We start from the raw sequence: 12,443 nt of genomic DNA, 5'->3' as shown, positions 1-12,443 counted from the left end.
GAGTTAATATGTTAAAGTGTTCAATAAATGAAAAATATGAGCTACTCTTATTATTATCAATAATACTGTATATTGATATACTCTGAAATATAACCAATATTTTTTTTAGTAGTGAATGTTCAATGAGGATTACTTGCTATATATATTCAGCTGTCAATTAGAATTTTCTCAATGGTTTTAGATTGGGCTATCACTTATTTCACATAAGTTGCCACTAGATAAAACGTGCAGAAGACTTCAGTTTAATTCACTTGAATATTTTCTTGGTAGATTGTCTGTTTTAAAATATAGTGTATTAACAGGAAATATGAGAGATAGTAAGGCTAACAGATCAGGAAATGACTGGCATTGAAAAGGTAGTTTATTACTCACAGTTCTCAAGAGAAGGTGCCACACCATGGCAATGTTGACCACACATGGAAACACTGGGGTCAGTCAGAACACAGGGGAAGAAGGAGAAACTGTGAAAAAGAGGCTCTATTGAGGCTTCTGAGGAAGGAAGGGACAAGGCAGGGTAAACTGGCTCAGAATGGACTAACCTGAATAATTTTATCAGGTTCTGTGGCATAGGGCCTGTCCCTGGTTGTTTGGTACCTGGTTCTGGAATGATGCAGATAAGGGGATAGGGATCTACAATATGAGAACCCAATAAATAAGGTGTTGTAATGTGGCCTCTGAATTGGTTTTATTTGAAAATTATGTTTTAAAAAGCATGTTTATGGGTGAGTTGTTTAATATCTCTAGGATATGGCTAACTATGGCAGTGCAGTCCATTCAGGGAAAGCAAGGCCCTGGATGTCAAGGTATCAGAACATCAGAAAGGGTTAATACAGTCTAATGTTGAATAATCATTCCATTTCTGGGACAAAACTTACTTGGTCCTTTTTTTTTAAAGTTATTTATGATAGTCACACACAGAGAGAGAGAGAGAGAGGCAGAGACACAGGCAGAGGGAGAAGCAGGCCCCATGCACCGGGAGCCCGACGTGGGACTCGATCCGGGGTCTCCAGGATCGCGCCCTGGGCCAAAGGCAGGTGCCAAACCGCTGCGCCACCCAGGGATCCCACTTGGTCCTTATAATAAATAAAAATAACATTCAACAAGCACTTGAAGGCTTACTATGTATTAAACTATGTGTTTGACACAAGGGACTCAAAATTCAATCCAACTTAACCCTTGATTGACAGACGCCTAGATTGTTTCCATATCGTGGCTACTGTAAATAAGGCTACAATGAACATGAGAATACAGATATCTCTTTGGTATGTTTTTATTTCTTTTGGATATATACCCAGAAGTGGGATTGCTGGGTTACATGGTATTTCTATTTAAATTTTTTAGGAATCTCCATATCATTTTCCAAAGTAACAGCACCAATTTACATTCTCACCAACAGTGCACAAGGGTTCCATATTCTCTACATCCTTGCCAAGACTTCTTTCTTGTCTTTTTGGTAATGGGCATTCTGACTGGTATGAGATGAAATCTCATTGTGGTTTTGATTTGCATTTCCCTGATGATTAGTGATGTTGAGCATCTTTTCATGTATCTATTGGCCACCTACATGTCTTCTTTGGAAAAGTGTCTGCTCAGTTCCTCTATTCATTTTTTAATTAGATTTTGTTTTTCTTCTAGTGAGCTGTCTGAGTTCTTTATATATTTTGTATATTAGCCATTTGTCAAAATATGATTTTCAAATATATTCCATGAGTTGCCTTTTAATCATGTTGATGGTTGATGGTTTCACTATGCATAAGATTTTTAGTTTGATGCAGTCCCACTTACCAATTTCTGCTTTTGTTGCTTATGCTTCTGGTATCATATCCAAAAAATTGTTTACAAAATGTCAAGGACTTTTCCTCTATATTTTCTTAAAGTTTTATAGTTTGGTTCTTATTTTTAAGTCTTTAATCCTCTTTGAGTTCATTTTTGTGAGTGGTATAAAAAGTACAATTTCATTCTTCTATATGTGGTTATCCAGTATAACCATTATGGAAAAGAGTATTGAATATTAGTAGATTGTATTTGTGATGGTTTATTTCTAGGCTCTGGATTCTATTCCATGGGTCTATGTCTATTTTTATGTCAGCACCATATCATTTTGGTTACTGGAGCTTTGTAGCATACTTTGAAATCAGCAAGTATGATGCTTTCAGCTTTGATCTTTCTCTGTATTGCTTTGGCTATCCAGGGTTTTTTTTTTTAATTCCATACAATCCATTAAAGATTGTTTTTTCTATTTCTGTGAAAAATGCCATTGGAATTTTGATACGAACTACACTGAATCTATAAATGGCTTTGTGAAGTATGAGCATTTTAACAAAATTAATTATTCTAATCCATGAACACAGGATATCCTTCCATTTATTTGTGTCTTCTTCAATTTCTTTCATCAAAATTTTGTAGTTTTCAGTATACAGATCTTTCATCTTCTTGGCTAAATTTATTCCTAAGTACTTTATTCTTACTAATGCTATTATGAATGGGATTATTAGTTTTTCAGATATTTTGTTGTTAGTATAGAGAAATGCAACTATTTTTGTATAGTGATTTGTATCCTGCAACATTGCTGAATTCACTGATTAATTCTAATGTTTTTTTGGTGGAGTCTTGAGGATTTTCTATAAACTGAATATGAATAGCACAATAAAGCAAGTCAAATGAATTTTTTGATTTCCCAATGCATATAAAAGTTATGTTCACACTATGCTGTAGTGTATTAAATGTGCTATATAGCTTTGTGTCTAATTTAATATACATACTTTAAAAACTTTATTACTAAAAAAATGCTATTACCTGAGTTTTCAGTGAGTTGTAATCACTAATCACAGATCACCATGACAAATATAATTATGAGAAAGTTTGAAATATTGTGAGAATTACCAATTTCTCTCAGAGACATGAAGTAAGCAAATGCTGTTGGGAAAATGGCACTGATAGATTTGCTTGATGCAGGGTTACCAAAACCCCTACAATTTGTAAAAACTGCAGTATCTGTGAAGCACAATAAAATAAGGTATGCCTGTATAAGAGTGTATCATCTACAAAGAAAGGCAATTTTACTCCTACCTTTTTCTTTTGGATGCACTTTACTTATTTTTTTTTTCTTTTCTGATTGCTATGGCTAGGATTTCCAATACTATGTTAAATAGGAATGGTAGGAATGGGAACCTTTGTCTTGTTCCTGATCTTAGAGGAAAAGCTTTTCAGTCTTTCACCACTGAATATGTTAGCTGTGGGCTTGTCATAGATGGACTTTATTATGTTAAGCTATGCTCCTTTAATATCCAATGTGTTGAGTGTTGTTTTTTTAATCATGAAAGGATATTGTAATTTCTCAAGTGTTTTTTCTGCATCTGTTGAGATGGTCATATGGTTTTTCTTCATTTTATTAATGTGGTGTATAACATTTGTTGATTTGCATATGTTGAATCATCCTGCATCCTAAATATAAATCATGCTTGATCCTAGTTTATGATCCTTCTAATGTGCTATTGAATTTGGTTTCTAATATTTAATTGAGAATTTTTGTGTCTATATTCATTAGGGGTATTGGTCTGTAGTTTTTTTTTTGTCGTGCCCTTATCTGCCTTTAGTATCAGGGTAATGCTGGCCTCAAAATGAGTTTGGGAGTTCAGGTTACTTTTGGAAGAGTTTAATAAGGATCAACATTAATTCTTATCTAAATGTTTGGTAGGGTTCACCAATGAAGCCATATGGTCCTGAGCTATATTTTCTTGGGTGGTTTTTATTTTTAATTAATTAATTAATTTATTTATTTAAATTCAATTTGCCAACATATAGTATAACACCCAGTGTTTATCCCATCAAATGCTCTACTTAGTGCCTATTACCCAGTTACCCCATCCCCCCACCCAGCTCTCCTTCCACAACCCTTTGTTTCCTAGAGTTAGGAATCTCTCATGGTTTGTCTCCCTCACAACAAAACTTTCAAAAGAAAATAGATGATTGTTATTTTTAAAAAACAACATTGGCATGATATGGCATATTTTGTAAGGCAAAGAATTACCAATTTTTAAAAATTGGAGTCAAAAAGATACCATATATGAAAATAATGATCAATATGTAAATGATATACTCATACCTGACAACCAAAGAAAAATATTATTCCCTAGATCTTCTTTAAATTCATCATTAAAAAGATTACTGGATTCTGGAAATGCTTCCTGGAATGTTGCATAGATAGCCTGTGCCAAGCAGTCAGGATACACCTACCAAAAATAGAGTCACATTAGAATGATTTCATATTTTATATAGTATATCTCAACCACCAAAGAAATTATTATTAAGTTTGTGAAATACACATGTCCTTTTCCTCCCTTATAGCTTGTGTTTGTCCATTCAGAACTCTTTTGTATCTCAAGTTGAGAAAAATGAACAAAGAAGGGTTAAAAATAAAATCAATTTGGCTATTTATTGGCATTTTAGAAGATTAAATTTGGATAAAAGGATGAAGTTAACAAGTTTGATGATTATTTCATTTAACCTTGGTATTATTATCCTCTTTTAGAAAGTGACATATACAGATCAGTATAATAAAAAGTATATTTAATTAATTATTTAAGTATTTTTAATACATATAAGACATAATTGACATATAATACTGCGTATATTTTAGGTATACAGTATGTTGATTTTATACACTTATTTATTGCAGCATGATTACCACCATAACGTTAGCTAACACTTCTATCACCTCACATAATTATTTTGCGTATGTGTGAGGTAATAGTAACAAGCATATTTTTAAATAACTGAAGTCTGTTTAGGTGAGTTAATATATTGCAATTACTACTGTAGTTTACATATGAAAACTTATGGTCAGATATCAACAAATATATGGCGCTACCATTATTCTGTTAGACTTAAAATCCCTAAACTACTAAATTCCTTTTAGGAAGTGACTAAACATAAGTTAGTTTTATATTATAATTTTTTTAAAAAATTATTTATTATTATGGTACTCAGCAATCAAATAAATATCCAAGATCACATTTACCCCTTAATACTAAATGTAAAATTTTGTAATCTAAGTGTCCCTTAGAAGTCACTGTCCTAATCCTAATCCTTGGAATGTGTAAATGTTCATGTATACAGCAAAAAGGCTTTGCAGATTTCATTAAGTTAAGAATCTTAAAATGCGGAGATTATATTGAATTATCCAGTGGGTCTTAATTGTAATCACAAGAGTCCTTATAAGAAGGCTATGGAAATTTTTACTACAGAAGAGAAGAACGTAGTGGGATGGCAGAAATAGAGATTAGAATGAACAGAATCTAAGAAATGCTGGCAGCTACCAGAAGCTAAAAGAAGCAAGGAGTGGATTCTCCTTTGACCTTTTAAAGAATTGGCCCTGTTGATACCTTGATTTTAGCTTTGTAGGACTCATTTTGGACTTTTGGCCTCTATAACTCTAAAACAATGAATTTTTGTTGTTTTTAAGGTCACTAAATTTGTGATAACTTGTTATAGCAACAATAAGAAACTAATATAGTAAGCAAATCCAGAAGTGGTCAAATTTGCTGGTAATATGCTTTGAAGAACACCACAATTTTTTTGGTGGTGGTGGGGGAATGCTTTAATATATTGGTATATTTAATTTTATTGAAATGAATCATAAACATTTTACTGCCAGAAACAATCACATATTATATTTTGGTATAAAAATCATACTATTAAAATTAAAAGGTTGAACAAGGTGAATAAGAATAACTTCTAAATATTTTCTATGAATATCTCATCTTCATGATTAAGGTCAAGTGTCAAATTATATTGGGAAAATTTCTGAAGGTCTATCATTGTGGGACAGTGGAAGAAAGAGAAGTCATAATAAATAATGTTTAGATTCAGCTAATTTGTACCGAATAGTGGGACATGAAGATGACTCTTTGATTCTTAAAAATTAACAAATTTCTCTTTATTAGGTAAGATGAATCAGATGAGCAAGTAGTAACAAAATCCTGACTTATATGAATGAGGTAAAAATAACGGAAGGTGGTCAATGAGATGAGACTTTATTTCTACTTAAACAGCTCTGGAGGAGATAGATATATAGGGAGGTGTCCTCATTATAAAGCATAGTAACAGTGAGATAGCATTAACAGAAGACCGAACCCAGGCCAAGGGGTCAAATCACCAAGACATATATCTTTGTTTGTCCTCAAAGAGCCTTTGAATCTTGATTAAACAACTTACTTCTCCTCAGAAAAAGCCACAGAAAATAGGAATGCAGAAAAAAAAAATCAAGTCATGATTTGAGAAAGGCTATAAATATAACACTTATCAAAAGGCATATCCATTCCAGGGGAGAACATTTATTTCTCCCCCAACAAAGATGTAGGGCTAGAAATTGGAGAATGGGGGATATGCAACGTGTGCCACTACTTCTTTCTTCATGCACTTTAAATAGGCCTGTTATCCTTTTCTCAAGAGCATTATGTTAAAGCATTCTTGATTTCATCAAACCATGTAGGTAGGCTAGAGTCACTCACCACAAAAGGACAGACTAAGTGAAAGATTATGGCTAGGAGAAACAGCTGTTTTTGTCATTTCTAGACAATTTGCCAAAAATCCTAACCCTTAGTTTTTACATGGAAATAAGAAAAAATATTTTAATATTAGCAGAGAAAATCCTAGTCCATCTTTCAGAACACCACTGTTCTACAAAATTAAAATCTATGAATCATGATTCTAATTAACCTCTTCCAACTATGGAACTGAGAGACTAAATGTCTTGCCAAGATCACCCAGATAATTAGTAGCATATCCTGGACATGAGGCCAAATCTTCTTATTCCCAGCCTGCTACTGGTTTCCTTTTATAGACATTGCACCTATAGTATATGGCTGTGAGTAAGAAAGATAGATCAAGATTGAACATATAGTTTGGCAATGTAAGTTTATTTATATTTTTACTTTGAAGGACATTTAACTGTTTTTAAGTTTGTTTTACCCATGAAAACAGCTATCAACTCCAAAATATGAATGCATTTCTGAATTACAAATATCAACACAACAAAGTATTTAAATGTGACTTCAGCTTTGAGATGCTAGATGTTTACATTTAAAAGTATCTAATGAAACTCCTACACATTTTCATTTTACATTACTGAAGAACACAAATTCTTTTAATCAATCGTATTCACTAATTATAACAAAAAAAGGGAAACAAATATTTGATTATGAATATGTCCATTATTGTTTACTGTAACAGGTACCTACGTATTACAGAATACATATATTTATTACATAAACTTCTCAAGTCCTCTTAAACAGATTAAAAGGTACATTATAAAGTAAAAGAAAAATGATAATTTTGAAGGTAAACAGCAAAACTCAAGAATATGCAAATATGCACAGAATAAATCAGTAGTTTTCAAATTATCAATATGCAAATAAAATATCTATACCACACTAAGGAGATTCTGTGAGACTTTTAGGTAAGGGAATACAATATAAGGAGGGGAAAGCATAACTTAAAATATGACCATTACTTACTCTATTTCATGTAATTTGCTTTCAAAATAACAAAATATATTCTAATAGGTGTTTAAACAAATAAAATAACTATTGTTTAAATTTCATTTGCTCTAAAAATCCTTAGCATAATCAGTTATTTTCTATGTTTACCTGAAGGAATGTATCTTTTCGACTTGCAGGGATGCTCATGAAAAGTGTCACATAACTTTCTGAAATTCTGTCAAACAAGAAATCTTGATTTTCTCTGTCAGGCTTAAAAAATAGAACATGTATGAAATTAAAAGCATTAATATCACAATTCAAAATTGGAATTTGTGGTACACCTAGATGGCTCAGTTGGTTAAGGGTCTGCCTTTGGCTCAAGTCATGATCCTGGGGTCCAGGGATCTAGCTCCACTGCAGGTTCCCTGCTGAGCTCTCCCTCTTCCACCTGCTTGTTCTCTCTCTTGCTATCTCTCTTTCTCTCAGATAAATAAATAAAATCTATAAAAAAATATAATTGGAATTTGTACACATATCAGTAATTTTATTTATTTTTTAAAAAAGATTTTACTTATTGTTTGAGAGAGAGAGAGAGGGCTGGAGCATGAGCGGGGATGGACAGAGGAAAAGGAAGAAGGAGACTCCCTGCTGAGTAGGAAGCCCAATATGGGGCTCCATAAGGGGCTCCATAGGGGGCTCCATCCCAGGGTTCTGGGATCTTGCACTGAGCCGAAGGCAGACACTTAATGGACTGAGCCACCCAGCTGCCCCAGTAATTTTATTTATTCTAAAAAGGCAGATGAGTTGCTATAGTGAAGATGAGCATGGGTTTGTTCCCATGCAGACCTGAATTTGAATACTGGCTTTATTATTCATTAGTTGCCTTACCCTGGGTTAGTTAACTAGCCCTAGTTTCCTCATCTGCCAAATGTATGTAAAATATATATACCTTAAAGTAGCATAGTAAAATAAGGACAAGAATCATGTTTTTGACTTTGAATTTCAAGGACTCAGCACAGTGCCTGGCACACAAAAAGCACACAAACATCTGGTGAGTTAATGAAGGTTCTTGAATTAGAGCTGGCATGTAAAGGCAAATCAATGTCTATTACTCTATTACTTTCTTGTCCTATAACCACTCCAACTCTATCATTATCAGTAACTCAGTATGAAATTAAAGCAGTTAGTAGGATGAGACAGCCACAGCAAGAACTAGTGAAATTGTGATATGTTGGCTAACGACACAGTATATATGTTGTAAGAAGGAAGAAATGTACAAGTAATAATAATGTCAATATTTTAGTAAACTCCTGATAGGATATGTTTGGGAAGGTGGTGCAGTAGGGAGTCCCTGAGCTCATCCCATCCACATGTACAACTAGATATCATCCATATCCAAGTTAATAAACCAGAGTGCAATCTGAAGAGTGGCAGAACAAACTCCACAACTAAATTTAGAGAAGAAACTGCATCGGAGAGGTTAGGAAGGTCAGAAAGGTAGAGGGAAGCTTCCCGCAGGATGGAGGGAGCTGCATGCCTGGAGAGGGCAAAGAAATGGGTCCTCACGGGCAGCCCCGGTGGCTCAGCGGTTTAGCGCCACCTTCAGCCCAGGGCGTGATCCTGGAGACCCGGAATCGATTCCCATGTCAGGTTCCCTGCATGGAGCCTACTTCTCCCTCTGCCTGTGTCTCTGCCTCTCTGTGTCTCTCATGAATAAATAAATAAAATCTTTAAAAAAGAAAGAAAGAAAGAAATGGGTCCTCACAACAGGAGCTCACATGGGGAAGACTAATCTCCATAACATTTAACTTTAAAAACTAAAAGGGTTGAGTTTCTTGTGTTTATATAACCAGTGGGACTTGGAGCCTGGAGCTTTATAAATCACCTGACTCATCGCTGGGTGATCCAGGAGGTTAAGAATAGCTGGGTTACCACCTTTAAAGAGACACCAGCCTGTGCAGAATGGCAACATAAAAATGACAGTTTACACAATTATGGGGGCAAATAGGAGACAAATCTGTTCATACTGACTTCAGAGCGTGTTGATGGACTTCTCCAAAAATGAGGGAGCTGGCAGGAACCTTTTCCCTTCCCATTTCCCAGCATAAATATAGAACCACCTGTGTGAGGCAAGGCTATAAAGACATTTATAATAAAAGGACTCAGGTCAAATTTTGTTAAAGCTACATGTGTGGCCTGTCCAGCTGCCAGGTTCACAACCGCTGTCTCATGCCATGTCCAGTCACCACGCTATTCCTAGCTTCATGCCCCAAGGTACCATCACATGCTGGGCCCAGCCTTATTCCCCCAGCTGCCCTGGTATACACCCCCCAGCCACAGCAGCACTCTGGGGGGATCCAGCATAGGCCTAGTGGCCCAATGCAAATTTTGCTAGCACTGTTACCCCACTTCCACATTCCCCTGCAGGCAAGTTCCCTCAGAGCTGGCCTGCCTGAGTCTCTCTAGCACCAAAGAGAGCAAGCGCAACCCACAACAGGCAAAGTCAGTATAGATGATTGCAGAGAAAGGAAAGGTAACTCAGACACAACAGCAGGGTATAAGGAAAACACATAGGATACTATCCTAAAGTGCCAGGTTCTGGTGAACAGGAACACTGAACTTCTGGGCACTCTGGAACATCCCCTTCATAAAGTCACTACTTTCAAGAGCAAAAGACATAGCTGACCCTCTTAACACAGAGAAATAGACACAGAGAAGCAGATAAAAATGAGAAGACAGAGATATTTATCTCAAATGAAAGAACAGGACAAGGCCACAGTTTATATCTAAGCAAAACAGATATAAGTAACATGCCTGTTGGAGAATTTAAAACAATGATCATAAGGATATTCACATGACTTGAGAAAAGAGTGGAAGGCATGAGTGAGACTCTTAACAGAGAGGTAAAAAATAACATAGTAAAGATAAAGGGCTCAATAATCGAAACATGAGCTTGAATGAATGAATAGCAGGATGTCAGAAGCAGAGGAATGAATTAATGACATAGGAGACAGTAATGGAAAATAATCAAGCTGAACAAAAGAGAGAAAAAGAGTTATACAAAACAAGTAAAGACTTAGGGAACTCAGTGACTCCATCAACTGCAATAACATTCATCCCAGAAGAAGAGAGAAAAAAGTGGGCAGAAAATTTATTTGAAGAAATAAAGCTGAGAACTTCCCTAATCTGGGGAAGGAAATAGATGTCCAGAGCCAGGAGGCACAGACAATTCCCATCAAAATTAATATAAGCAGACCCACACCAGACATATTGTAATTAAGTTTGCAACATATAATGATAAAGAAAAAAAAATCTTAAAAACAACAAGACAAAAGAAGTCAGTAACTTACATGGGAAAGCCCATAAGGCTAGCAGACAATTTTACAAAAGAAAGAAGAAGAGGAGTGGAATGAAATATTCAAAGTGTTGAATGAGAAAAATCTGCAGCCAAGAATACCCTATCGATATCATTCAGGATATAAGGAGGGATAAGGAGCTTCCCAGAGAAATTAAAATGAAAGGAGTTTGTGATCCCTAAACCAGCTGTTCAAGAAATATAAAGGGGACTCTTTGAGTGGAAAGAAGAGACTAAAAGTGATGGTATAAAGGTAGGAAACACAAGAGCAGTAAAAATAAATATTTCTGTAAAAAAATCAGTAAGAATATAAAATATGACACAATATACCTAAAACGTGGGGAGGTGGGGAGAAAAGAACAGTCAAACTTAAACAACCATCAATTTAATATAGACTGCTATATGCAGAAGAGATTATATACAAACCTAATGGTAACCATATGCCAAAACAACTAATAAATATATAAAGAATAAAGACAAAAAAATCCAAATATGTCACTAAAAAAATCAGCAAAACATGAAAGACAAAAAAAGAATCAGAGAAAATCTTCAAAAACAATCATAAAACAAGTAATAAAATGGCAACAAATACATATCTATCAATAGTTACTTTAAATGTGAATGGAGTAAATGCTCTAATCAAAAGACACAGGGTAACAGAATAGATTAAAAAAAATAAGATCCATCTATATGATGCTTACAGGGGACTCATTTTAGACTTAAGACACCTGTACATTGAAAGGGAGGGGATGGAGAAATATATATTATGCAAATGGATGTCAAAAGAAAGCCAGAATAGCAATACTTCTACATAAGACAAACAGACTTTAAAACAAAGGCTGTAACAAAAGACAAAGAAGGATATTATATAAAGGGTATAATCCAACAAGAAGGTATAACAATTGTAGATATTTATGCACCAAACATAGAAGTAATCAAATACATAAAAAGGTTAATAACAGGGCACCTGGGTGGCTCAGTGCTTGAGTGTCTGCCTTTGATGCAGGTCATAATCCTAGGGTCCTGGGATTGAGTCCCACATCAGGCTCTGGGTGGGGAGCCTGCTTCTCCCTCTGCCTATGTCTCTGCCTCTTTCTCTGTGTCTCTCATGAATAAATAAATAAAGTCTTTTTTAAAAAAAGTAATAACAAACATAAAGGAACTAATCAATCATACAATAGTAGAAGACTTTAACTCCCCACTTATATTAATGGACAGATCATATAAATAGAAAATCAACGAGGAAAAAATAACTTTAAATGACACACTGGAACAGATGGGTTTAACAGATATATTCAGAACATCCCATCTTAAAACAGAATCCACATACTTTTCAAGTACACATGGAGCATTCTCTAGAATAAGTACCATATTAGCCTACAAACCAGCTTTTTTCTTTCTTTCTTTTTTTTTAAATTTATTTATGATAGTCACACACAGAGAGAGAGAGAGAGGCAGAGACACAGGCAGAGGGAGAAGCAGGCTCCATGCACCGGGAGCCCGACGTGGGATTCGATCCCGGGTCTCCAGGATCGCCGCCTGGGCCAAAGGCAGGCGCCAAACTGCTGCACCACCCAGGGATCCCTACAAACCAGCTTTAACAAATT

At 35.1% G+C, this 12,443-nt stretch overlaps 1 protein-coding gene across 1 annotated transcript in view; it reads right to left on the bottom strand.

The window, feature by feature from the left end:
• The window catches only part of FAM227B (family with sequence similarity 227 member B), a 185,153-nt gene that overhangs the window by 135,199 nt on the left and 37,511 nt on the right, over positions 1–12,443 (bottom strand). The window contains exons 9-10 of the mRNA XM_055319907.1: positions 7,650–7,751; positions 4,106–4,232 (exon numbers count right to left, since the gene is read on the bottom strand). Coding sequence (XP_055175882.1) covers positions 4,106–4,232; positions 7,650–7,751 — 229 coding nt within the window. The remainder of the gene's footprint in view (positions 1–4,105; positions 4,233–7,649; positions 7,752–12,443) is intronic.

Source organism: Nyctereutes procyonoides, unplaced genomic scaffold, assembly GCF_905146905.1.
Source record: "Nyctereutes procyonoides isolate TBG_1078 unplaced genomic scaffold, NYPRO_anot_genome, whole genome shotgun sequence".
Classification (NCBI taxonomy): Eukaryota; Metazoa; Chordata; class Mammalia; order Carnivora; family Canidae; genus Nyctereutes; species Nyctereutes procyonoides.
The sequence above is the reverse complement of the archived record's forward strand: the minus strand, read 5'-3'. Positions and strand labels throughout refer to the sequence as shown.